This window comes from Bos grunniens, chromosome 7 (genome assembly GCF_055505025.1).
Source record: "Bos grunniens cultivar Pamir isolate PY7600 chromosome 7, Bosgru_T2T1.0, whole genome shotgun sequence".
Taxonomy (NCBI): domain Eukaryota; kingdom Metazoa; phylum Chordata; class Mammalia; order Artiodactyla; family Bovidae; genus Bos; species Bos grunniens.
In genome coordinates this window covers 4072067-4098125 of record NC_141171.1, presented here as the reverse complement: position 1 = coordinate 4098125, position 26059 = coordinate 4072067, and the positions used below count along the sequence as shown (strand labels likewise).

The window sequence follows — 26059 nt, the reverse complement described above, 5'->3', positions numbered from 1 at the left end:
GAAATTTGGCTTCCGAGGAAGTCTAGGAAGGTCTCTCCCAGGGCATGGAAGTCTGAGAAGGACTTCCAGACGAAAGATACTGTGACCCCATCAGTGATGAGGGGAGTCATAGGCGGGAGGCAGACTCTAGAGACGGTTTGACGTCTTGAAAAAAGCAGAGCTGAGGATTGCGGGGTCTGGATTCCAGGGCACAGGACTCCTGCTTTCTCCACAACCACCTGTGACTTCTCTTCCTCCCACTATCCAATGGTCCGTCCCCTTCAGAGGGCAGGCCCCATCTTCCCACGATGCCTTGTGGGGTCTTGGCACCCCCGAAGAATGTGGGAAAGTGGCCGTCCCTCTGCCCTCTGGGGCTGTGGAGTTGTTCCTTTCAGAGCAACACTGTGCTCCTGACAGACGGTGTTTCCATTTGCCATTTACTCAGCCTTATTCAGCTTAGAGGAGAGACTTCTTGAGTAGAATCAACGATCATGTAAAAAATGTCTTGATCCGAGGTAAATCTGAATTCACCTGTGGCTAGTAACAAGTTGCCTTGCGGAGGATAATCAGATCTGTGTTTTGCAGACTGTAGAGTTGGAAAGGGGCTTTTGTCCTTGCTTGATCCACTTCCTTGTTTAAGGAGTGAGGCAGTATGGGCCCTGAGAGGTGAAGTGATTTGCCCAAAGCCACACAGCAAGTTATTAATAAAACTGGTCTCACAGGTAGGCTCAAGACCACCAGGGTGGATGCCACGACATTGAGTCATCATTTTTGTGAAGTTTGTTTCTTCCGTTCATTCAGCAGATACTTAATCAGCTCACACTGGGTACCAAGCCCTGTTCTAGGTGCCAGGGATCAGCAGTGACTAATAAAACAGTCCCTGCCCACATAAGCTTGTGTTTTTGTGAGGGAGACAAACAATGAATATGTCGTAAAAGATTAGGCAGTGATCGAAGAACCATTAAACATGTGGACCAGGGTGAAGGTTGGAGTTGACAGGGAGCTATTTTTGGCAGAGGTAATCAGGGAGTCTCTATTTGTGGGAGTGACGTTTGAACAGAGGCCTGAATGAGGTGGAGGAGGCAAGCCTTGAGAACTGCTCCAGGTTTCATGTCAATCCCTAGAAGTACCCCAGTTGTTGGTGACTAGTTGATACCAGGGTTTCTCCGAGACAGCGATGAGGCTGAGAGCAAATGAAGTGTCAGGCTTCGTTGGGTGTATGAGGGGTGGAGGCTGTGACTGCCCAGGCCTGGCAGCCCAGGCCCTTCAATAGGTATGCTAGTTATAAAGCTGTCCCTTCTCTCAGTTAACAACAAATCCTGCCACTTCCTTTCTCTGGTCTCCAGGCCATTCAGCCTGGGTTTTTTTCCTTTCTTTTTTTAATTGACATATTATGGGGTTTTTAAAATTTGTTTAGCCGTGCTGTGCGGCTTGTAGGATCTTAGTTTCCCAACAGGGGATTGAACCCAGACCACAGCTCAGTGAAAGCACCGAGGAATTCCCAGTTGAAATGTAGTTGACATAACAATACAGTGAGTCCCCTACATACAAACGAGTTCCATTCTAAGAGCACATTCGCAAGTCCAATTTATTCTTAGTCCAACAAAGTTAGCCTGGGCACCCAATTAACACAATCGACTGTATAGTACTGTACTAACAGGTTTATAATACTTTAAAACAAATACTGTACAAATACTATAGAACAATACATAAACAGACACACAGAAGAAAATAGTTTTAATCTTATGGTACAGTACCTTGGAAAGTAGAGTAGCCCAGTACAACAGATGGCATTCAGGGACTGGTAGCAGTACCACCTGCATCACCCCTGCTCTTATACTTGCTTCTGAACATCCTGGGCTTGAAATAAAGATACTGTACTCTATACACTACTGTACAGTAAAGTGCACAGAAGTGCAACCACTTGTAGAGGGTGTACGCACATGATAGAGTACGCCAGACAGGTGAACTAGCTTCTGAGAGTGGACACATGAACACACAATCACATCTTTGGAAGGTCGCAACTTGAAGGTTTTGTTTGTAGGCGGCTTACTGTGTTGTGTTAGTTTCAGGTATATTATGTAGAGCTTTGACATTTGCATGCATTGTGGAATGATCACCCTAATAAGTTTAGGAACCATCTGACCTCATACAGTTATTACAGTGTTATATGGACCATATTCTTTATGCTGTGTATTACATCTCCATTGGGTTGCTTGTTTCATAACTGGAGGTTTGTACTTCTTAACCACTACCACCTATTGTGCCCATCTGGCAACCGTTGTTTATTCTCTGTATATACTAGTATGTTTTCATTTTGTTTTTTAGATTCCACGTACAAATGAGATCATGCAGTATTTAGTTTTCTTTGTCTGGCTTATTTGACTTAGCATAATACTTTCTAAATCCATTTATGTTGTCACAAGTGGCAAGATTTCATATTTTCTTTTAAAGGTTTTTTTTATTTGATGTGGACCTTTAAAAAAATTCTTTATTTATTGTCTGTGCTGGGTCTTTGTTGCTGCGAGCAGGCTTTCTCTAGTTGTAGCAAGCAGGGGCTACTCCTTAGCTGTGGTGCATGGGCTTCTATTTGCTGTGACTTCTCTTGTTGCAGAACATGGGCTCTAAGACACGCAAGCTTCATTTGTGGCACATGGGCTCAGCAGTTGTGGCGCATGGGCTTAGTTGCCCATGGCATGTGGAATCTTCACAGACCAGGGATTGAACCCATGTCCCTTGCACTGGCAGACGGATTCTTAGCCACTGGACCACCAGGGAAATCCAAGATTTCATTATATTAATGGCTGATTAATATTACCTTGTATGGTAGCCATTCCCTTCTCCAGGGGATCTTCCTAACCCAGGCATTGAACCTAAGTCTCTTGCATTGCAGGCAGATTTTTACTGTCTGAGCCACCAGGGAAGCCCCCAATATTACCTTGTATGTGTATACCTCATGTTTTTATCTGTCAGTGGACACTTAGGTTGCTTCCGTATCTTACCTATTACATTACTAAATAATGTTGCAGTGAACAATGGTGTGCATGTTTATTTTTGAATGTTTTTGTTTTTATCAGGTAAATACCCAAAAAGTAAAATTGCTGAATCCTGTGGTAATTCTATTTTTTATTTTTTTTAGGAACTTCCATACTGTTTTCCATAGTGGCTGCACGAATTAACAGTCCTACCAACAGTGCCCAAGGGTCCCCTTTTCTCCACATTCTGACCAGCACTTGTTATTTGTTGTCTTTTTGATGTTAGCCATTCTGACAGGTGTGAGGTGGTATCTCACTATGATTTTTGATTTGCATTTCCCTGATAATTACTGTCTTTTCATGTGTCTATTCATCTTTTCATGGCCACCTGTATGTATTCTTTGGGAAAATGTCTTTTTAGGTCCTTCATCCATTTTTTAATTGGATTGTTTGTTTTTTTGATGTTCAATTGTAAGAGGTTTTTTGTATATTTTGGATATTAACCTCTTACTGGATATATCATTTGCAAATACAGTTGACCTTCTATATCAGCGGGTTTCACATCCTCAGATTCAACCAACCAAGGATATAAGGGCTGATTATATTCATTGTGTGAATTAGGTTGATGCAAATGTAATTATGGTTTTGGATTGTGAATTTTAAATCATTATATCTAGGCTCAAACACATTTTTATTAATCAAAATAGAAACCACTGCAATCAACACATTTTTGCCAACAAAAAATCAGTTTGTTTATTCCTATAGTATAAAAATCCATGCTTCGAGATTTGACAAACTCTTGAAAAACATTTTCTGCCTCCTCCTGGTTATGGAAGCATTTTCCCTCTAAAAAGTTGTTGAGATGCTTGAAGAAGTAGTCAGTTGAAAATGGTGAATATGGTGGATGCAGCAAAACTTCATAGCCCAGTTTGCTGAGTGTTTGAAGCATTGGTTGTGCAGCATGCAGTTGGGTGGTTGTCGTGGAGGAGAATTTCTGTTGACCTATCTTTTTTTGATAGAAGATAGAAACCCTTTGTGTTGACCAATGCCAGCTGCAGTTTTCAGTGCATCTCATCAATTGGCTGAGCATACTTCTCAGAGATGTAATGGTTTCGGTGAGATCTGTGAAGCTGTAGAGGATCAGACAGGCAGCAGACCACCAAAACAGTGACCCATGACCTTTTTTTGGTGCAAGTTTGGCTTTGGGAAGTACTTCTTAGTCTAGCCACTGAGCTTGTCACTGCTGGTTGTTGTATACAATCCACTTTTCGTCACATGGCACAGTCCAATTGAGAAATGGTTTGTTGTTGCATAGAATAAGAGAAGATGACACTTCATAATGAGTGTTTTTTTAATTTCTGGTCAGCTCATGAGACATTCATTTACTGAGCTTTTTCACCTTTCCAATTTGCTTCAAATACCAAATGACCACAGAATGGTTGACGTTGAGTTCTTGTATAGTTGTAAGAGGATCGGCTTTGATGATGGCTCTCAATTGTCATCAACTTCCGATGGCTAGCCACTACTCTTCTCGTCTTTAAGGCTCTTGTCTCCTTTGCAAAACTTCCTGTACTGTACATTCATTAGTAGTTCCTAGGCCAAGTGCCGGAGAAGGCAATGGCACCCCACTCCAGTACTCTTGCCTGGAAAATCCCATGGATGTCGGAGCCTGGTGGGCTATAGTCCATGGGGTCGCTAAGAGTCGGACACGACTGAGCGACTTCACTTTGACTTTTCACTTTCATGCATTGGAGAAGGAAATGGCGACCCACTCCAGTGTTCTTGCCTGGAGAATCCCGGGACGGGGGAGCCTGGTGGGGTGCCATCTATGGGGTCGCACAGAGTTGGACACGACTGAAGTGACTTAGCAGCAGCAGCAGGCCAAATGCATTGTTGATGTTGCGAGTTGTCTCCACTGCCTTACTACCTATTTTGAACTCAGATAAGAAAATTGCTTCAAATTGCTTTTTGTCAACCATTTACATCGTCTAAAATAGATAAAAAATAAACAAGTAATGTTGTTAGCAAAAAAAAAAAGCAAGAATGTGCATTAAAATGATGTATAACATAAGTACATTTATTTAGAATATATTCCAATATCAAATGGCAAATTTCAGCAATGCAAAAATATCATTACTTTTGCACCAACCAGATGCTTACTCCTTGGAAGGAAAGTTATGACCAACCTAGATAGCATATTAAAAAGCAGACACATTACTTTGTCAACAAAGGTCTGTCTAGTCAAGGCTATGGTTTTTCCAGTAGTCATGTATGGATGTGAGAGTTGGACTGTGAAGAAAGCTGAGTGCCGAAAAATTGGTGCTTTTGAACTGTGGTGTTGGAGAAGACTGTTGAGAGTCCCTTGGACTGCAAGGAGATCCAACCAGTTCATCCTAAAGGAGATCAGCCCTGGGATTTCTTTGGAAGGAATGATGCTGAAGCTAAAACCCCAGTACTTTGGCCACCTCATGCGAAGAGTTGACTCATTGGAAAAGACTCTGATGCTGGGAGGGGTGGGGGCAGGAGGAGAAGGGGACGACAGAGGATGAGATGGCTGGATGGCCATCATCGACTTGATGGACGTGAGTCTGGGTGAACTCCGGGAGTTGGTGATGAACAGGGAGGCCTGGCGTGCTGTAATTCATGGAGTCGCAGAGTCGGACACAACTGAGCTCCTGAACGAACTGAACTGAATATGCCATTTCATATAAGGAGCTTGAATCTAGACATTTCTCCAAAGAAGATACACAGATGGCTTCTAGGCACATGGGAAGTTGCTCAAAATTGCTAGTTATTAGAGAAATGCAAGTCAAAACTTCACTGAGGTATCACCTCACATCAGTCAGAAAGACAATCATCAAAAAAATCTATGAATAATTTTTTTTAAAGTCTATGAATAAATGCTAAGGAATGTGTTGAGAAAAGGAAATTCTGCTACGTTGTAATCCTGCTGGGAATGTAATTGGTGCAGCCACTGTGGGGAGCAGTATGGAGGTTCCTTAAAATCGAGTTGTCGTATGCTCCAGAAGTCCCACTCTTGGGCATATATCTGGAAAAGATAAAAACTCATTCAAAAAAATACATGTGCCACAATGTTCATAGCAGCACTATTTATAATAGCCAAGACATGGAAGCATCCTAAATGTCCATTGATAGATGAATGGATGAAGAAGATGTAGTATATGTATACATAGTAGAATATCAGTCAGCCATAAAAAAGAACGAAATCATACCATTTGCAGCAATATGGCTAGACCTAGAGATTATCACAGTCATACTAAGTAGTGAAGTAAGTCAGGCAAAGACAAATATCATGTGAGATCACTTCTACCTGGGAACAAAAATACGATACAAATGAACTTTTTTCAAATAGAAACAGACTCACAGACATAGAAAACAATGTTACAGTTACCAAGGAGGGATGGGGGAGGAGAAAGATAAATTAGGAGTTTGGGATTATTAGATACAAAGTACTATATATGAAATAGATAACCAACACGTCCCTACTGTATAGCAAGGAAGCTATATTCAATATCCTATAATAAGCCATAATGGAAAAGAATATGAAAAAAACTATGTGTTAAGCCGAATCATTTTGATGTGTACCAGAAACTAGCACAACATTGTAAATCAACTCTACTTCACTTAAAAAATAAAAATATATAAGGGCTTGAGGATCTATGGATTTTGATATCCTCAAGGACTCCTGGAATCAATCCCCTGAGGACAACTGTATCTTCTCCCATTCAGGAAGGTGCCTTTTTGTTTTGTTAATATTTTCCTTTGCTATGTAAAAATAGCTTTTTAGTTTGGTGTAGTTCCACAAACTGTGAAAAAATTCTTAGAGGTGGGAATACCAGACCACCTGACCTGCCTCCTGAGAAATCTGTATGCAGGTCAAGAAGCAACAGTTAGAACCAGATATGGAATAGACTGGTTCCAAATGGGGAAAGGAGTACGTCAAGGCTGTGTATTGTCACCCTGCTTATTTAACTTACATGCAGAGTACATCATGCAAAATGCCGGGCTGGATGAAGCACAAGCTGGAATCAAGATTGCCAGGAGAAATATCAATAACCTCAGATAGGCAGATGACACCACCCTTGTGGCAGAAAGCGAAGAACTAAAGAGCCTGTTGATGAAAGCGAAAGAGGGAAGTGAAAAAGTTGGCTTTAAACATTCAAAAAACTAAGATCATGGCATCCAGTTCAGTCACTTCATGGCAAATAGATGGGGAAACAGTGGAAACAGTGAGTGACTTCATTTGGGGGGCTCCAAAATCATTGCAGATGGTAACTACAGCCATGAAATTAAAAGATGCTTGCTCCTTGGAAGAAAAGCTATGACCAATCTAGACAGCATATTAAAAAGCAGAGAGATTACTTTGCCAACAAAGGTCCATCTAGTCAAAGCTATGGTTTTTCCGATAGTCATGTATGGATGTGAGAGTTGGACTATGAAGAAAGCTGAGCACCAAAGAATTGATGCTTTTGAACTGTGGTGTTGGAGAAGACTCTTGAGAGTCCCTTAGACTGCAAGGAGATCCAGCCAGCAATCCTAAAGGAAATCAGTCCAGAGTATTCATTGGAAGGACTGATGCTGAAGCTCTAATACTTTGGCCACCTGATACAAAGAACTGACTCACTGGAAAAGACCCTGATGATGGGAAAGGTTGAAGGCAGAAGGAGAAGGGGACGACAGAAGATGAGATAGTTGGATGGCATCACTGATTTGATGGACATGAGTTTGAGCAGTCTCCGGGAGTTGGTGATGGACAGGAAGCCTGGCGTGCTGCAGTCCATGGGGTTGCAAAGAGTCAGACACGACTGAACAACTAACTGGGTCCCATTTGTTTGTTTTTTCCTTTTTTTTTCCCTTGCCTGAGGAAACATCCAAAAAATACTGCTAAGTTTTTGATATCAGAGAGTATACTGCCTATGTTTTCTTCTAGAACTGTATGGCTTCAGGTCTTAAATTTAAGTCTTTCATTCATTTTGAGTTTATTTTTTTATGTAGAGTGAGAAAGTAGTCCAGTTTAATTCTTTTTCTTATGGCTGTCCAGTTTTCTTAACACCATGTATAGAAGAGACTGTCTTTTCTCGCCAATTTGTATTCTGCCCTCTTTTCTCATAGATTAATTGGCTGTGTAAGTGTGGGTTTATTCTGGCTTGTCTCTTCTCTTCCATTGACCTATGAATCTGTTTTTGTGTGGATACCATACTATTTTTACTGTAGGTTTGTGGTATAATTTGAAATCATGGTGCATGATACCTCCAGCTGTGTTGTTCTCTCAAGATTACTTTGGCTTTTCAGGGTCCTTTGTGTTTTCATACAATTAAAAAAAAATTATTTTTGGCTGAGCTGGATCCTCATTGCTGTGCGTGTGGGCTTTTCCCTAGTTGTGGAGAGATGGGGCTGCTGTTCTCTAGTTGCGGTCCATGGGCTTCTCACTGTGGTGGCTTCTCTTGTCGCAGAGCACAGACTGTAAGGCAGGCAGGCTTCCGTAGCTGCAGCATGTGAACTCCATAGTTGCAGCTTCCGCGCTCTAGAACACAGCCTCAATAGTTGTGGCACACGAGCTTAGTTATTTCAAGGCATGTGGGATCTTTGTGGACCAGAGATTGAACCCTTGTCTCCTGCATTGGCAGGCACATCCTTTACCTCTGAGCCACTGGAGAAGGTCCCATACAGTTTTTAGAATCACTTGTTGTAGTTCTGTGAAAAATGCTGCTGGTATTTTGAGAGGGATTGCATTGAATCTGTAGATTGACTTGGGTCGTATGCTCGTTTAGGAATATCAGTCCTCCCAGTTCACCAGCACAGTATAGTTTCCATTCATTTCTGTAGTCTTCAATTTCTTTCATTGAATGTTTGCGTTTTCAAAGTGCAAGTCTTTTACTTCCTTATTTAGATTTATTCATAGCTATTTTATTCTTTTTGATACAACTGTAAATGGTATTGTGGGTTTTTTTTTTCATATTTAACCAAGATTAGCTATTTATTCAGATCATTCCTGCCTTCCCAGTTGTATTTCTGTAAACGTCAAGCAAAATGATTCATAATAACTTTTGCTCAATTTGTTAATTAAATTTGTGAGAAAAAAATTTTTTTTAAATTTTATCTTATTTTTTAAACTTTACAATATTGTATTAGTTTTGCCAAATATCGAAATGAATCCGCCACAGTTATACCTGTGTTCCCCCATCCTGAACCCTCCTCCCTCCTCCCTCCCCTACCCTTCCTCTGGGTCGTCCCAGTGCACCAGCCCCAAGCATCCCGTATCGTGCATCGAACCTGGACTGGCAACTCGTTTCATACATGATATTATATATGTTTCAATGCCATTCTCCCAAATCTCCCCACCCTCCCCCTCTCCCACAGAGTCCATAAGACTGATCTATACATCAGTGTCTCTTTTGCTGTCTCGTACACAGGGTTATTGTTACTATCTTTCTAAATTCCATATATATGCATTAGTATACTGTATTGGTGTTTTTCTTTCTGGCTTACTTCACTCTGTATAATAGGCTCCAGTTTCATCCACCTCATTAGAACTGATTCAAATGTATTCTTTTTAATGGCTGAGTAATACTCCATTGTGTATATGTACCACAGCTTTCTTATCCATTTGTCTGCTGATGGACATCTAGGTTGCTTCCATGTCCTGGCTATTATAAACAGTGCTGTGATGAACATTGGGGTACATGTGTCTCTTTCCCTTCTGGTTTCCTCGGTGTGTATGCCCAGCAGTGGGATTGCTGGATCATAAGGCAGTTGTATTTCCAGTTTTTTAAGGAATCTCCACACTGTTCTCCATAGTGGCTGTACTAGTTTGCGTTCCCACCAACAGTGTAAGAGGGTTCCCTTTTCTCCACACCCTCTCCAGCATTTATTGCTTGTAGACTTTTGGATTGCAGCCATTCTGACTGGCATGAAATGGTACCTCATAGTGGTTTTGATTTGCATTTCTCTGATAATGAGTGATGTTGAGCATCTTTTCATGTGTTTGTTAGCCATCTGTATGTCTTCTTTGGAGAAATGTCTGTTTAGTTCTTTGGCCCATTTTTTGATTGGGTCATTTATTTTTCTGGAGTTGAGCTGTAGGAGTTGCTTGTATATTTTTGAGATTAGTTGTTTGTCAGTTGCTTCATTTGCTATTATTTTCTCCCATTCTGAAGGCTGCCTTTTCACCTTGCTAATAGTTTCCTTTGTTGTGCAGAAGCTTTTAAGTTTAATTAGGTCCCATTTGTTTATTTTTGCTTTTATTTCCAATATTCTGGGAGGTGGGTCATAGAGGATCCTGCTGTGATGTATGTCGCAGAGTGTTTTGCCTATGTTCTCCTCTAGGAGTTTTGTAGTTTCTGGTCTTACATTGAGATCTTTAATCCATTTTGAGTTTATTTTTGTGTATGGTGTTAGAAAGTGTTCTAGTTTCATTCTTTTACAAGTGGTTGACCAGTTTTCCCAGCACTACTTGTTAAAGAGATTGTCTTTAATCCATTGTATATTCTTGCCTCCTTTGTCAAAGATGAGGTGTCCATAGGTGCGTGGATTTATCTCTGGGCTTTCTATTTTGTTCCATTGATCTATATTTCTGTCTTTGTGCCAGTACCATACTGTCTTGATAACTGTGGCTTTGTAGTAGAGCCTGAAGTCAGGTAGGTTGATTCCTCCAGTTCCATTCTTCTTTCTCAAGATAGCTTTGGCTATTCGAGGTTTTTTGTATTTCCATACAAATTGTGAAATTATTTGTTCTAGCTCTGTGAAGAATACCGTTGGTAGCTTGATAGGGATTGCATTGAATCTATAAATTGCTTTGGGTAGTATACTCATTTTCACTATATTGATTCTTGCAATCCATGAACATGGTATATTTCTCCATCTATTAGTGTCCTCTTTGATTTCTTTCACCAGTGTTTTATAGTTTTCTATGTATAGGTCTTTAGTTTCTTTAGGTAGATATATTCCTAAGTATTTTATTCTTTCCATTGCAATGGTGAATGGAATTGTTTCCTTAGTTTCTCTTTCTGTTTTCTCATTATTAGTGTATAGGAATGAAGGGATTTCTGTGTGTTGATTTTATATCCTGCAACTTTACTATAATCATTGATTAGTTCTAGTAATTTTCTGGTGGAGTCTTTAGGGTTTTCTATGTAGAGGATCATGTCATCTGCAAATAGTGAGAGTTTTACTTCTGTTGTGTTCTTAATTTATTTTTCTGATCATTATTAAATGCATGGGAACACAATGTATTTCTATATATTAATTTTGTACCCTGCAACTTTACTGAATTCCTTTATTAGTTCTAATATTTTTTGATGGCATCTCTGGGATTTTCTGTATATTGTATCATGTCATGTGCAAACAGTGACAGTTTTACTTCTTTCCATTCAGCCTGTTGCTCGCAGTGGTTCGTAGTTATTATATGTATCATCCTTGTCGTATATTTGCCCACTCAGTGCTATTGAGGGGAAGGAACCATGCCTTAGATTGCTTCTTTGTAGCTGCTTGGTTTTGGGACCTGTAATTTAAGTTCTTCCCCTTGTGGAGAGTTTTCCCTTGATTTTCTAGAACCCTCAATCTTACGGGGTCTTCCACAGAGCCACAATATAACTTCTGTAGCTCACTGTCATTATACTTGGAAATAAATCCCTTTCTCTGTCAGGTGCATCCCCAGCTGAAAGCTTGTCCAGGTTTCAGGTAAAATGCCATTCTCTGTACCGTTCTCTTTCTGTGGTTGTTTTTTTTTTTTACGGTTTTATTTATTTATTTTTGGCTGTGCTGGGTCTTCATTGCTGTGTGGGCGTTTTTTCTAGTTGCCGAGAGTGGGAGCTGCTCTCTAGTTGCAGTGTGTGGGCTTCTCTTTGCTGTGGGCTCTCTTTTTGCGGAGCACAGGCTCTAGGGTGTGTGGGCTCAGTAGTTGAGGTTCCCAGGCTCTCGAGCACAGGCTCAATAGTTGTGGCAAAGGGGCTTAGTTGTGCCTGAGGCATATGGGATCGTCCCAGACCTGGGATCGAGTCCATGTCTCCTGCGTTGACAGGCAGATTCTTCACAAGGAGCCATCAGGGAGGCCCTCTGTGGTTGTTTCTGATCTCCCTTTGTATCACAGTGCAAGCATGCTTTCTTTAAACTTCATTCTTTTTAATTGTGCATTTTTTCCAAATCAGGCAGCTGTCAACTTTTTTTCTTCTTTTTCATTCTTTACTAGGTAAAGAATCATATGTGTACTATAGGTAAAAATTTTATTTTTTTATTATTTTTTTTTTTTTTGCTGGGGTCCGCCTCTTACCTCCCTCTCTGCCTGACTACCACCACTCCCCTGACCGCTGGCCTAACAGGCCTTTATTTTTTTTTTTTTTTAAAAATCACATGCTCCCCATCCTGAACCCTCCTCCCTCCCAACCTCCCCATACCATCCCCCTGGGCCTTCCCAGCGCACCAGCCCCAAGCATCCAGCATCGTGCACTGAACCTGGACTGGCATCTCGTTTCATACATGACATTTCACATGTTTCAATGACATTCTCCCAAATCTTCCCACCCTCTCCCACAGAGTCCATAAGACTGTTCTATACATCAGTGTCTCTTTTGCTGTCTCGTACACAGGGTTATCGTTACCATCTTTCTAAATTCCATATACATGCGTTAGTATACTGTATTTATGTTTTTCCTTCTGGCTTACTTCACTCTGTATAATAGGCTCCAGTTTCATCCACCTCATTAGAACTGATTCAAATGTATTCTTTTTAATGGCTGAGTAATACTCCATTGTGTATATGTACCACAGCTTTCTTATCCATTCATCTGCTGATGGACATCTAGGGTAAAAATTTTAATTGATCTCTAAACTTGGTACCACATTTATCTTCCTTATCTTATTATTTTCATCATCTTTTGCTTTCTGTATAAGAGACTAACCTTGTTTGTGTGGTGTGTGTGTATATATGTTTCGATTATTATTTCTGTTTCCTCCACTGTGTTTGTAAGCTTTCCAAGAGGAATGTGTAATAAACTCACCCATATGTTTCATCAGTTCATTCGTTAAGAGCTCCGAGGCATGGAGGGTGTTTCACTCTATCCTTTGCAACTTTATCCAAATTGCAGCCATTGGTTCCCAGGGGTACCTGCCTCTACAGGCCTTTGGATGACCTGCTGGCTGTCTCAGTCCCTGGGTCTGCTCAGCAGACCGTAACTATTAGGGTACACAACAAGACACTTCACCGGAGAGCCTTCCCTTTTGATTATGATATGGCAGTGATGTGGGTGTATCAACAGAATTCCTGGCTCCCCTGGGACTTGACTAAATTGTTCATGATTATAAGGGATTTTGCTTTACCCAGAAATCTCTTACCTAGATAATTTACGAAGTCATTTCTGCAGATTCTGTCAGATTTTGTGCTTTTTCATTTCATTTTTGCCTTCTTATCTTTCCTCTTGCTGCACACCTCTCCCTCTGTGAATTTTCAGTCTTCTCTTGTCATATTCACTGGTTTTCAAGCAGACAGCTCCATTTGTAGACAGTTCTGTTTCAGTCATTTGTGCTTCCACTGTGGAGTTGAGAATCTACATCTCTGTATTTAGATGTGTGTTTATTTCCCCCTTAACTTTCTTGCTTTTGATTATATTACTTTTATCTCTTGACATGGAACATACGTCATTATCCCTATACTTCCCTGATTTGAAAGCCGCAGAGGAGTAAACGCCTCTTCTCTGGAATGGATTTCCGTTGTTTGCTGTAATCCGGGCAGTCATCCTCTGGACGATGTGCTTTTCTAACTGCAGTGTCTGTGTTAATGCCGGTTTGGTTTCTCTGTGTAGTTTCAGTGGGGCTACTTTTTAGTGGTTGTTTGACTTGGAAAGCTGCTCCAAACTGTGCCAGTCAGACACTCCTTCATTCTGCTTCCAGGTTTAGCCAGAGAGTCTATAGCTACCTTCCCGGCAAGTGATTAAAAGCTTCCTTTTTTACCCTGAAGGCCCTAAAGGGCTTACTTCTGGGCCTTTCATCATCAGGCACAGCTGAAGCAAATCTTTCATCCTTTAGGACAGCGGTCCTCAGCCTTTTTGGCACCAGGATCCGGTTTCGTGGAAGACAGTTTTTCCATGGACTGGGGTGGGACAGGGGGCTGGTTTGGGGATGATTCAAACACATTACACTTATTGTGCACTTCATTTGTGTTATTATTACATTATCTCCGCCTCAGCTCATCAGGCATTAGATCCCAAATGTTGCGGACCTCGGCTTTAGGATCATGACCGTGTCCTGGTAAATTCTATGCCACATCAGTCAGGAGCAGAGCCTGGTGCAGAAGCTGCATTTGTATAACTTGGTGTTAAGCATTTCCACAGAATAATATCTTTGCCTGTTGCTGTTTGCATTTCCATTTTTTCCACGCATTCTCTGGGTCTCCTCTGACTTTAGACTGTTAAATGTATTTAGGAACCATCACTTCATGATTCTAGCAACTTGACCCCTGCTTCCCCAGTAGCCTGTATTTCTTGTTCCTGCCTAGGAATTATAGCATTGTTGGTGCCTTCCACACCATGCTTCTTAGAGCACTGTCTCTTTGGATCCTCACCAAACGCACAAGGTTGAGACCACTTCCAACTTGCTGATGACGGTACTGACTGGGCTGCCTGTAGCCATGGTCATACGCTGCGAGGCCAGGCTGGCTCCTAAACGCTGTGCTCCCGTCCCAGAGGAACTGCATTTGATAACTTTTTCTACACATTTTGGTGATTAAAAATTTGGTATCAGTTCAGCTCAGTTCAGTCACTCAGTCGTGTCTGACTCTTTGCGACCCCATGAATCGCAGTACACCAGGCCTCCCTGTCCATCACCAACTCCTGGAGTTCACTCAGACTCACGTCCATCGAGTCAGTGATGCCATCCAGCCATCTCATCCTCTGTTGTCCCCTTCTCCTCCTACCCCCAATCCCTCCCAGCATCAGAGTCTTCCAATGAGTCAACTCTTCGCATGAGGTGGCCAAAGTACTGGAGTTTCAGCTTCAGCATCATTCCCGCCAAAGAAATCCCAGGGCTGATCTCCTTCAGAATGGACTGGTTGGATCTCCTTGCAGTCCAAGGGACTCTCAAGAGTCTTCTCCAACACCACAGTTCAAAAACATCAATTCTTCGGCGCTCAGCCTTCTACACAGTCCCCTCTCACATCCATACATGACCACAGGAAAAACCATAGCCTTGACTAGACGGACCTTTGTTGGCAAAGTAATGTCTCTGCTTTTGAATATGCTATCTAGGTTGGTCATAACTTTCCTTCCAAGGAGTAAGCATCTTTTAATTTCATGGCTGCAGTCACCATCTGCAGTGATTTTGGAGCCCCAAAAAATAAAGTCTGACACTGTTTCCTCTGTTTCCCCATCTATTTCCCATGAAGTGATGGGACCAGATGCCATGATCTTCATTTTCTGAATGTTGAGCTTTAAGCCAACTTTTTCACTCTCCACTTTTACTTTCATCAAGAGGCTTTTTAGTTCCTTTTCACTTTCTGCCATAAGGGTGGTGTCATCTACATATCTGAGGTTATTGATATTTCTCCCGGCAATCTTGATTCCAGCTTGTGCTTCTTCCAGTCCAGCGTTTCTCATGATGTACTCTGCATATAAGTTAAATAAGCAGGGTGACAATATACAGACTTGACGTACTCCTTTTCCTATTTGGAACCAGTCTGTTGTTCCATGTCCAGTTCTAACTGTTGCTTCCTGACCTGCATACAGGTTTCTCAAGAGGCAGATCAGGTGGTCTGGTATTCCCATCTCTTCCAGAATTTTCCACAGTTTATTGTGTTCCACACAGTCAAAGGCTTTTGCATAGTCAATAAAGCAGAAATAGATGTTTTTCTGGAACTCTCTTGCTTTTTCCATGATCCACTGGATGTTGGCAATTTGATCTCTGGTTCCTCTGCCTTTTCTAAAACCAGCTTGAACATTAGGAAGTTCACGGTTCACATACTGCTGAAGCCTGGCTTGGAGAATTTTGAGCATTACTTTACTAGCATGTGAGATGAGTGCAATTGTGTGGTAGTTTGAGCATTCTTTGGCATTGGCTTTCTTTGGGATTGGAATGAAAACTGACCTCTTCCAGTCCTGTGGCCACTGCTGAGTTTTCCAAATTTGCTGGCATATTGAGTGCAGCACTTTCACAGCATCATATTCCAGGATTTGAAATAGCTCAACTGGAATTCCATCACCTCCGCCAGCTTTGTTTGTAGTGATGCTTTCTAAGGCCCACTTGACTTCACATTCCAGGATGTCTGGCTCTAGGTCAGTGATCACACCATCGTGATTATCTGGGTCGTGAAGCTCTTTTTTGTACAGTTCTTCTATGTATTCTTGCCACCTTTTCTTAATATCTTCTGCTTCTGTTAGGTCCATACCATTTCTGTCCTTTATCGAGCCCATCTTTGCATGAAATGTTCCCTTGGTATCTCTAATTTTCTTGAAGAGATCTCTAGTCTTTCCCATTCTGTTATTTTCCTCTATTTCTTTGCATTGGTCGCTGAGGAAGGCTTTCTTATCTCTTCTTGCTATTCTTTAAGCCTTAAAACACTCACAGCCTTGTTCTCTCTTCAGCAGCACCTGTACTAAAATTAGAATGATACAGAGAAGATTAGCATGACCCTTGTGCAAGGATGACAAACAAATTCATGAAACATTCCATATTTTGGGGGGCCAAATTCTGTTATTTGCATGTGTAATCCCCTCTAATAAACTTAGGTGCTCAGAAATTGTAAAAGAAAACAACAAACAAAAAACCCACTCTCAACTCTGAAGTGAATGTTCTAAGGAATGAGAGGTGTGCTGATCGCAGCCCTTCCACCCCTCAGGGTGCATGCTGGCCCTGTGGTGACCCTTGCTTTCCCTGAGAACCCTAAGGTGACCCCAGAGGCTTCTGGAAGGATCGTTCACCTCTCTGCCTCACGCCTGCAAGCTGCCTGGCAGTGAAAGGGGCTCTTAACTTTGGCTGCTTTCCCATGACAAATGAGAAGACATAAAAACTATATTTTAATGTTACAAAGTAAAACATATGATGAGGTAGCAACCTTGGGTAAGGTATCCTACAAACTTTTGTTTGTGAGATGGACATATTTGTCTATAGGTTTCTGATTATGAATGTATGTTGCAAGTTTTAAAAAGACAAAAAAGCAGAGTGAGTTGATTGACTTCTGACTGACAAGCCTTCGGAAGTGACTGCCTCACCTTGACATGGAGCTGTCCTACAGCTTCAGGAATGGGTCATCTCATGGGGACAGCTCCAGGTGTCACTGACAGTGATGCCTGAGCAAGAAGCAGTGATGTTTGAAGCTGAGATGTCTTGATGCCATTTAGTATTTGAAATTCTGTGTTTATAAAGTGTAAGCCTCAATTTTGTGGCTTTTTGTATAGTGGGAAACCCTCATTTCCTGGTGATGCTAGATAAAGTCATCATTTGTGCAACAAATGTTTCCTGAGAACCTGCCACGTGCCAGCCTACGTTAGCACTGGGGGCACATCAGGAGGAACATTATGGGGCTTTATCTAGCGGCCCTCATCTGTGTGTGGGACAGGGCCACACTGCATGCATGGGAGAATAGTGGCAGGTTGTGCTTCTGGGAAATGGATGCCAAGGACCACTAGGATCCATCTCCTCCAGGACTTGGAGTGTTGCTGACTCCCATGGGGGTCCACATCTCAAACTTCATCCTCTGGCTCCTAGAGCAGTGGTCCTGACATCCTCTTATGCTGACAAACAAGGCCTTCCAGAAGATTTGAGTCTTAAGCCTTTGGACATCTTACTTCCTGGCTCTCCTGATGGCCACTCAAGGCCCCAGAGGGGTGTGATGCTCTTTCTCCAACCCTTAGGTCAGAAAAGAGAGAACTGGCACAGACAGAAACTGATCCCTGACAGACACATCCGGCCGGAGAAGAGAGCTGTCAGTGGAGTCCAGCCTGAGTGTCTGCTGAATAGACGCTGACCACACAAAGGCAATACGTGAGAAGACATTTGATGGGCCCATGTAGGCCTGGGCCCGGCAGCACAGGCAAAACACTGGAGGAGCAGGCATGGTGGCTTCTGGCTGTTTCCCTTCTCAGTGTGCCCACCATGGACGTAGTTTCTTGTGGGCTTTCCTCACCTGGATTTGGAGTATGCCTTGTGCAGTGAGATCAAATTGCCAACATCCGTTAGATCGTTGAAAAGGCAAGACAGTTGCAGGAAAACGTCTACTTTTGCTTTGTTGACTATGCCAAAGCATTTGTGTGGATCACAACAAATTGTGGAAAATTCTTAAAGAGATGGGAATACCAGACCACCTTACCTGCCTCCTGAGAAATCTGTATGCAGGTCAAGAAGCAACAGTTAGAACCAGATATGGAATAGACTGGTTCCAAATGGGAAAAGGAGTACATCGAGGCTGTGTATTGTCACCCTCCTTATGTAACTTACATGCAGAATACATCATGCAAAATGCTGGGCTGGATGAAGCCCAAGCTGGAATCAGGATTGCTGGGAGAAATATCAATAACCTCAGATACACAGATGACACCACCCATTATGGCAGAAAGTGAAGAAGAACTAAAGAGCCTCTTGATGAAAGAGAAAGAGGAAAGTGAAAAAGTTGGCTCAAAACTCAACATTCAGAAAACTAAGATCATGGCATCCAGTCCGGTCACTTCATGGCAAATAGATGGGGAAACAGTGAGAGACTTATTTTGGTTTATACAAAATCACTGTATATGGTGACTACAGCTATGAAATTAAAAGACACTTGCTCCTTGGAAGAAAAGCTATTAACTTAGCATATTAAAAAGCAGAGACATTACTTTGCTGACAAAGTTCTGTCTAGTCAAAGCTATGGTTTTTCCAGTAGTCATGTATGGATGTGAGAGTTGAACTATAAAGAAAGCTGAGCACCAAAGAATTGATTCTTTTGACCTGTGGCGTTGGAGAATACTCTAGAGAGTCCCTTAGACAGCAAAGAGATCCAACCAGACCATCCTCAAGGAAATCAGTCCTGAATATTCATTGGAAGGATTGATGCTGAGGCTCAAACTCCAATACTTTGGCCACCTCATGCGAAGAGTTGACTCATTTGAAAAGACCCTGATGCTGGGAAAGATTGAGGGCAGAAGGAGAAGGGGATGACAAAGGATGAGATGGTTGGATGGCATCACCGACTCAATGGACATGAGTTTGAGTGAACTCCAGGAGTTGGTTATGGACAGGGAGGCCTGGCATGCTGCAGTCCATGGGGCCGCAAAGAGTCAGACACGACTGAATGACTGAACTGAACTGAACTTGTGTGGTGAGGAGAGCATCCCTGGGCCACAGACTCAAAAAGAAGGCTTCTTCAGTCCACTGGAAGAGTTTCACCTCGTCTTGTTGCCCTCTTCATCTCTCTTGGGGGGCAGTGACACTCAGGTGTAGTCAGCTTTGTGCCAGGTTCTGAGGTATGGCTAGATTGTACGTGGAAACTCCTGTGCGTGGTGGCTTTACCCACTCCGCCTTGGCTACCCGTCTGGGTTGTTCAGAGCAAGCCACGCGGAGCTCCAAGTGAAAGGCAAGTGCTTCCCGTGTGTGTTTGTATCCACCGTGTACTCTCTTTAAAGGGCTCCCCTTGAGCATGAAGGCCTTGCCCAAGACAGGTCTTACATGTGGACATTGAGTCATGGAACTTCAGAATCTCAGGGTTGGACCAGGTCTTAGCATGTCCCTAACCCAGCTTTTAGTCACACAGTTTCCTCCAGTTGTCCCTCCCAATTGGTGGCCTTCAGGAGTGAGCATCTCTTGCTGAATGCTGAGGGGGAAGGAGTGGCTTCTGTAGAACGAAGTCCCTACTTCTGTGTTTACCAGTTTTGTGACATCACACACGTGGCTGGAGCTGAGCCTGTCCTCACTGTCTCTGTAGATGGCCTCCAACCAAGGAGCCTCACTCTGGGGCCACACTCATGGCAGCAGGCACTGCCCATGTCTCTCTGGGGACCCTGAGCTCCTCCAGGCCTTGTTGCCTTGGGAGGGGACACTTGGTCTGGTTGCAGAGTGCCTTTTGCCTGGGCTCTATATGCACATGTGTGTGTGTGAGAGAGAGAGAGAGTATGGGAGACAGAGACAGACAGGAGCCCAGTGACTCTCCAATGTTCTAAGTTCCTCTGTCCCTCTCACCCGCTCCTATTAGCTCCCCCTCCTGGCCCACCTGTGTCTTTCAGGGGCTGGTCTCCAGACCAGCTCCAAGTCATCCCCAGCCTCTTTGGTGATTTCCCTGGCCACTACTCACTCAGCCCCAGAAACATCTCTAGCCCAGGGCTGCCCCCCTGGCCTCACCAGCCTTTCTCCCTGTCAGGCAACAGATCCATGGGCCTTCAGCCTCTGTCTCCTCTTTCTTCTCCTCCTCCTCCTCCCTCTGCATCCTTCCAGCAACCGCTAAAGCTCTGAGAATGTTTGCAGGATGAGCGGATCAGCAGGAACTGCGTCAGGTGTGTGCTTGTGTCTTAGATGGTTGAGAAACTATGGTCATGGTGGTGGTGTGGTGGACTGCCCTGGGACTGCACCATTTCCTGCTGGAATGTGAAACTCCAGGGCACAGTTATCCCCATGTGGGACCTTGTCATTATCTGAACCGCGTACCAGCATGCGCGTGAGCAGAGGTGGTGAGCTCAGATCTCAGAATCATCGCTGCCCACCCCCGTCCTTCTGTGGTGCTCCTCCCTCCCCTCTGAGGCTAACTTTGCTCATTTCCAAACATGTTTTATATGTCCCTTCCCCACGAAAGACTAACCCTCAGAACTACTCTCTAATTGTATTAAATTGATTTCTTGTGCCATGATTTGCTGTGGGTGTACCGCAGTAAGTAGCATGTGGTGGCCTTTCTGTGCTCCTGAGAGGGAGCTCCAGTTCTGACTCCAGAGCCTGGCAAGACAGGAAGCCCATCAGTAGGGGAGCACGTACATGTTCCCCTTCCCCCAGACACACCACGGTTGCTAGATTAGAGGAAAAGCAAGCCCACTTCTCAAGCTGAGCAGGCCATCTTCCCACTTAACTGAACACCTGCAGCCTTTGGTGACAGGCCAACCTGTGTGAACCCCGAAGTGGACCCAGTTAAGCACTGCAAAGCTGCTTCACTGTTTGAGAATTAACTCTTTTTTTTCTTTCTCTTTCAGTGGTTGATATCACAGCAAGTATCCTTTCCTTGGAACTATTCCCTCTAAGGAAAGCTCCTTCTAAATAAAAACATGTGTTATAAACTTGAATTCTGCTTATAATGCACACTTTGGGTTTGGGCTTTGCCCCACAGATGCCCTGGAGCATCCCTTCAGACCAGCAGCTTCTTCCTGGGTGCTCTGCTCCTCTTCATGCCACAGCGTCTAGCTCCACACCAGCCAGCAGCAAGCTCAGGGATTACTAGGGGAATACGTGAACTTGCGGTTTTAGAGCGGACGGGGATGTGCTCATCCAGCCAGCCTTTACAGCGTCAGAATGCTGAACTGTGGCCCTTTTAAACTGACCATTTTGTAGTGTCTCTACTTCCTTAACGAGACATCACTAGATCACACAGTTTGAAGATGTTAAGTTTGAAGCAGCAAGTCTTCTGTCCGAGTTATACTGTCAAGAGGTAAGAACATATAAAGGCTTCTGAAAGCAAACCCCCTTTCCCTGTAGTGAAGGCACAGTGGCAGATTGGGAGTCACAGGAGTGGATTCCCTTCTGGCTTTTAAGACTTTGCATAATTTTCCCGTCTTCCACACCTGGAGTTGGTGATGGACAGGGAGGCCTGGCGTGCTGCAGTCCATGGGGTCGCAAAGAGTCAGAGACGACTGAGCGGCTGAACTGAACTGAACATGTGGTACAGGGCAGCCATGGATGACCACTTGCTGACAAAGACTAGCAGAGTCTTTTTCTATGGAGGACTGTTGCACAGCAGCCTTGTTCCTGGGCTAGAGATGATTAACTCCCGAACAAGTTCACATAGTTTAGCTGAAGCTGGTTTCTGATCTCAAGTGTAACTGAAAGTTGCCTTTCTCCACTTTGAGCAGTGACCCCTGTTTCATGCTCCTGGCCTCTCTCTCTGGTTACAGTTCAGAAAAGATGGTAATTGTTATCAATTTGACTGTTCAGGAATTTGAACTAAAGCTACTTTGAGTTTAGTTGAATTGGAAATTATTTTAAGATCAATGCGAAAAGCTTCCTAGCCGGTGAGGCTAATAAAATATCTTTTCTTTTTAAATCAAGCAAATCCTTTGGTAAGTGTGTCTGGGAATGGCCTTCTGGGTCCGCAGCTGCTGCAGAAGGAATCCAGCTTGCTTTTTCCTCCTTAAACATGACTGTTTCCTTTCAGAATTCCGTGGACGCAGCAAAGCCGCTGCTGCGGAAAGCCATCCAGATCTCCCAGCAGACCCCGTACTGGCACTGCCGCCTGCTCTTCCAGCTCGCTGTGCGTACTGTGGGCCTGACCAGGTGCACGGGTGCCAGTTGGGTGGGCGGCTCTCTGGGCTGGGCTTCCCTGGCCGCAGTGGAGGAGCCTGCAGGCCAGGTAGACTCATTGGAGATGCCTCTCCATCCCGGCTCTGCCCATACCACCCTGTCTCTGGCCAGCCCCTAGCCCCTTCTGACCCTGACACAGCCTGCCTGCCAGCCACTTCTCGCCTGCCCTCCGTGATGAAGCCCCATCACCTGCCTGTGCACACAGTGGGGCCTGGGCTGCCAGTGTCACCTGCTCCCTGGGGGAGCCTCTTAATGCCAGGAGGGTTTGGCTCAGAGGCTCCCCTGCTGAGGAGAGCTCGCCTAGCCTGAGCGGCTGCCGTCTCTCCAGGCGCCCTCCCGCCCCACACGTGCGCTGCCATCCTTGAATCCTCCCGTGTGCTTTTGTGCCTTTCGTCAGAGGAGGAAGCAGGCGAGGTAGTGAGTCACTTGCCTCAGGTCACAGAGTAGCTGGGTGCCGTGAGCAGAGCCCAAGCTCTCAGCTGAGGCCCCACAGGGGTCCCTGCCTTTCAGTCTGAGTTTGAAACTCCCACAGACACTTACCCCTGAAAGAGGCCCTTCTTGTTTGAGGCTCCTCTGGCTACTCCCCTAGTGACCGGCCCCTGAAGGTGACCTGCGAAGCACACAGACGTATTTGCACAGCCCTCAGGGGTCTGTGCCTGTTAGTGTTACTGCTGGCTCTGTGCACCATTAAGCTGTAGACAAAGCGGAGTTCTGTACCCAAAGCAATTAGTGTTGATGAGGTAATATGCTTAATTTAGCTCAGAACTGATACTGAGGCAATTTTGCTGATGTGGGGAGGTTTTGTGTAACTTGCTTGCAAGGTAGCAGATCAGATATGGTAAGTCTGGTGGTTTGGAAGTGAGGGTCATTGCTCTTTTCTCCTTTTCTCAGCAACTGCACACACTTGAGAAGGACCTCGTGTCGGCCTGCGACCTCCTGGGTGTGGGGGCCGAGTATGCCCGGGTGGTGGGCTCTGAGTACACACGGTAGGCACTGATCCTCGGGCCCTTTCTCCGCCCACTTGGGGAAGTTTGGTCGTGGACAGCAAATAGCAATGGCATCTCAGCGTGAGACGATGACCACCCTTATCCATAGTAAGAGACATGCAGATTCAGGCAGCCCAGAGATGCTTCTGCCCCACTGATGCATGAAGTGAGAAGTTGCTGAGTTGGCTGTGAGGGTGAGGGGCAGCTGGCGTTCTCAGCACTGTGAGCACTTGCATGTTTCTAGCATCTCTTGAAATAAAAAGGGCCCATGTGATGTCCTGGGTGATCCCCTTCCTGGTGGGGGTGAGAATGGTGCTTGTATGGTTGGCATACAATGGTGGGTAGCATGGTTGGCAGCCAGTCCCCATTCAGACGCCCAGGAGTGTTTAGGTGTACAACAGGGGAGAGAGGAAGAGGACATTTGTGTAACAGAACGGACATGGGTTCGTATTGTGCGGGAAACGGCTTAAACTACCTGGAGGCTAGTGCGCTGGGGTCGGGGTCGGGGTCAGAGGCCACCAGTGTTTCACCGTGCACCCTCTTGGAGGGCGCCAGTCTCTTTGTACCCGGGAGAGAAGAATCCTCTGTAGTAGGATTCCAGGCTCCTTGGAGCAGCACTCTTACTCTGTTGTGTGTGTGGGGATTGTGAAAAATTCTGTATCACAGACTCTAAGCTGGTCCCGTGGGGTCATTGGGACAGAACAGTTCCTAAGTCTATTCTCCGGAGTTCGGAGACTCATCCCTCAGCCATCCTGCCTGGGATGGACACTATCACGTGGTCTGGACTGTGCGCCTGGCCCGTCTTGTCCTCCTCATGTTGCAGCCATTACTAGGTTCAGGGCGACACGCAGCGACTTGCAGGGCACGGGGATGGGGGCACACTGCACATCTTCACAAGTGTCCTCAAGACGGGCCTCTGTACCACTGTGGGCAGGTAACTGGGGTGGGCTGCACCAGGGCATGGCGCCTACGGGTCTCCTGACACAGAACTTCTGATCTCAGACGTGAGGCCTAGTGAGGTGATAATATGGCAACACTGACGTGAAGTTCTAGACCCTAGAGTTCAGCAGTCAGGCAGGAGACCCTCGGGTGTCCATGCTGTGAGGTAGCAACAAAGGATGGCAGGTGGCCGGGAGTGTCGACGTCTCCCTGTGTGACTGGGACCCCGTGCTCCTCAGTCTCCTCACTGAGCCGTGCCCACTTGGCGGGGTGTCAGCTGCAGCACGTCGGCACTCTGCACAGACTGGCGGGCCCGCAGCCCCACAGCTGCTCTAAAAGCAGCAGTCTTAGCCATTGGACCACCAGGGAAGTCCTCACTCCGTGCTTTCTTGAGCACCTGTTTCTGCATTCTGAGCTTTTGAACCTCATGAGTCTCTAAACAAGAAAAAAGTTAAAGGAAAATAGAACAAAATAGAGCACGCTTATTGGCCAGGGTCCATTGTCATCCATTTAACTGCCCCAGGGGTTAGGTCCCTGGGAATGTTGAGGTGGCAGTCATCCTAGGGGTTGCCTGGGCCTCCCTGATGCCCCCTTTCTTTTCCAGGGCACTGTTCCTGCTCAGCAAAGGCATGGTAAGTGGAGGCTGGGCAGGATAAGGTGTGGGGGCATGAGTTTGGGTCCCAGGGTCTGCCAAGGCTTCGCCTGCTTGCCATGTCATGGCCCAGCAGTTGCCTAGACCCTCGCACATGGCAGGTAGCCATGAGAGGCAGACCCTGTTCCCTGTCCCCCAGCTGGATTCAGAGACAAAGCTCCAATTCCAGGCTGTGGGATTTGTGCTGGCGGGGGAGCCGGCTCGGTTGGAGCTGCCTGGACTTGGGCTCCAGCCTGGCCTTGTGCCCCCCCTTTGAGGTGCCTGCAGTTACACAGTGCATGGACAGGTGGGTGGCAGCCCTGCGCCCGGACAGCCCCCAGCACCTGCTCCTCTCCCCACAGCTGCTGCTGATGGAGCGCAAGCTGCAGGAAGTCCACCCACTGCTGACCCTCTGTGGGCAGATAGTTGAGAACTGGCAAGGGAACCCCATCCAGAAAGAGTCTCTGCGTGTCTTCTTCCTGGTGCTCCAGGTGACCCACTACCTGGATGCCGGGCAGGTGTGTACTGCCTCCCACGTGACGGCTGCTGGGGAGCAGGCAGGTGCTGGATGGGCCTCTGACTGAGAAATCAGTTCTGCAATTGCCTCCTGTCCCTCCCCACCGGCCACACTTCCTTGGTTCCCCCACCTACACCCACCTTTGCCTGTTGGGCTGAGCACTTCACTCAACGCATAGGAGCAGAGCAGACCCTTACAGGGTGCTGACAGCTGCAGAGACGGCCTGCAGGGCCTTGGGATGGGACAAGGCAGGCAGGACCTGGGTAGCTGCCACTGTGGGTACGTGCCTCTTAAGGGTGTTGGCACCTGGTAGGAGCAGATGGGTGGTCAGGTGTGCAGTGCTGTGTGCCTGCTGCAGGTAAAGAGCGTGAAGCCATGCCTGAAGCAGCTGCAGCAGTGTATCCAGACCATTTCCACACTGCACGATGACGAGATCCTACCCAGCAACCCTGCTGACCTCTTCCACTGGCTGCCCAAGGAGCACATGTGCGTGCTTGTCTACCTGGTGAGTCCCTGCAGGGGCCGGATCCTGGCGGCCCGGGTGAGAGGAGAGGGCTTC

The 26059-nt window shown here is 45.3% G+C and overlaps 1 protein-coding gene and 1 non-coding gene across 11 annotated transcripts in view; both read left to right on the top strand.

Annotated features, from left to right (window-relative positions):
* MAU2 (MAU2 sister chromatid cohesion factor) overlaps positions 1-26059 on the top strand; it is a 39059-nt gene that overhangs the window by 593 nt on the left and 12407 nt on the right. For 4 of the 10 annotated variants that reach the window (XR_015166431.1, XM_086408137.1, XM_086408136.1 and 1 more), the window contains exons 2-8: positions 21107-21124; positions 21493-21558; positions 22282-22377; positions 23319-23413; positions 24957-24984; positions 25346-25501; positions 25859-26005. Coding sequence is in view for 9 of the 10 variants with exons in the window: in XM_086408137.1 (XP_086264263.1) it covers positions 21107-21124; positions 21493-21558; positions 22282-22377; positions 23319-23413; positions 24957-24984; positions 25346-25501; positions 25859-26005 (606 nt within the window). In the remaining variant the exon portion in view is untranslated. Of the gene's footprint in view, positions 1-20363; positions 20423-21106; positions 21125-21492; positions 21559-22281; positions 22378-23318; positions 23414-24956; positions 24985-25345; positions 25502-25858; positions 26006-26059 lie in introns of all 10 variants that reach the window. The other 6 variants (XM_086408140.1, XM_086408138.1, XM_086408143.1 and 3 more) reach the window with 5 other exon arrangements.
* On the top strand, positions 16531-16637 carry LOC147368047 (U6 spliceosomal RNA). The gene has a single exon (XR_015168720.1). It is a non-coding gene; the product is annotated as a U6 spliceosomal RNA (small nuclear RNA).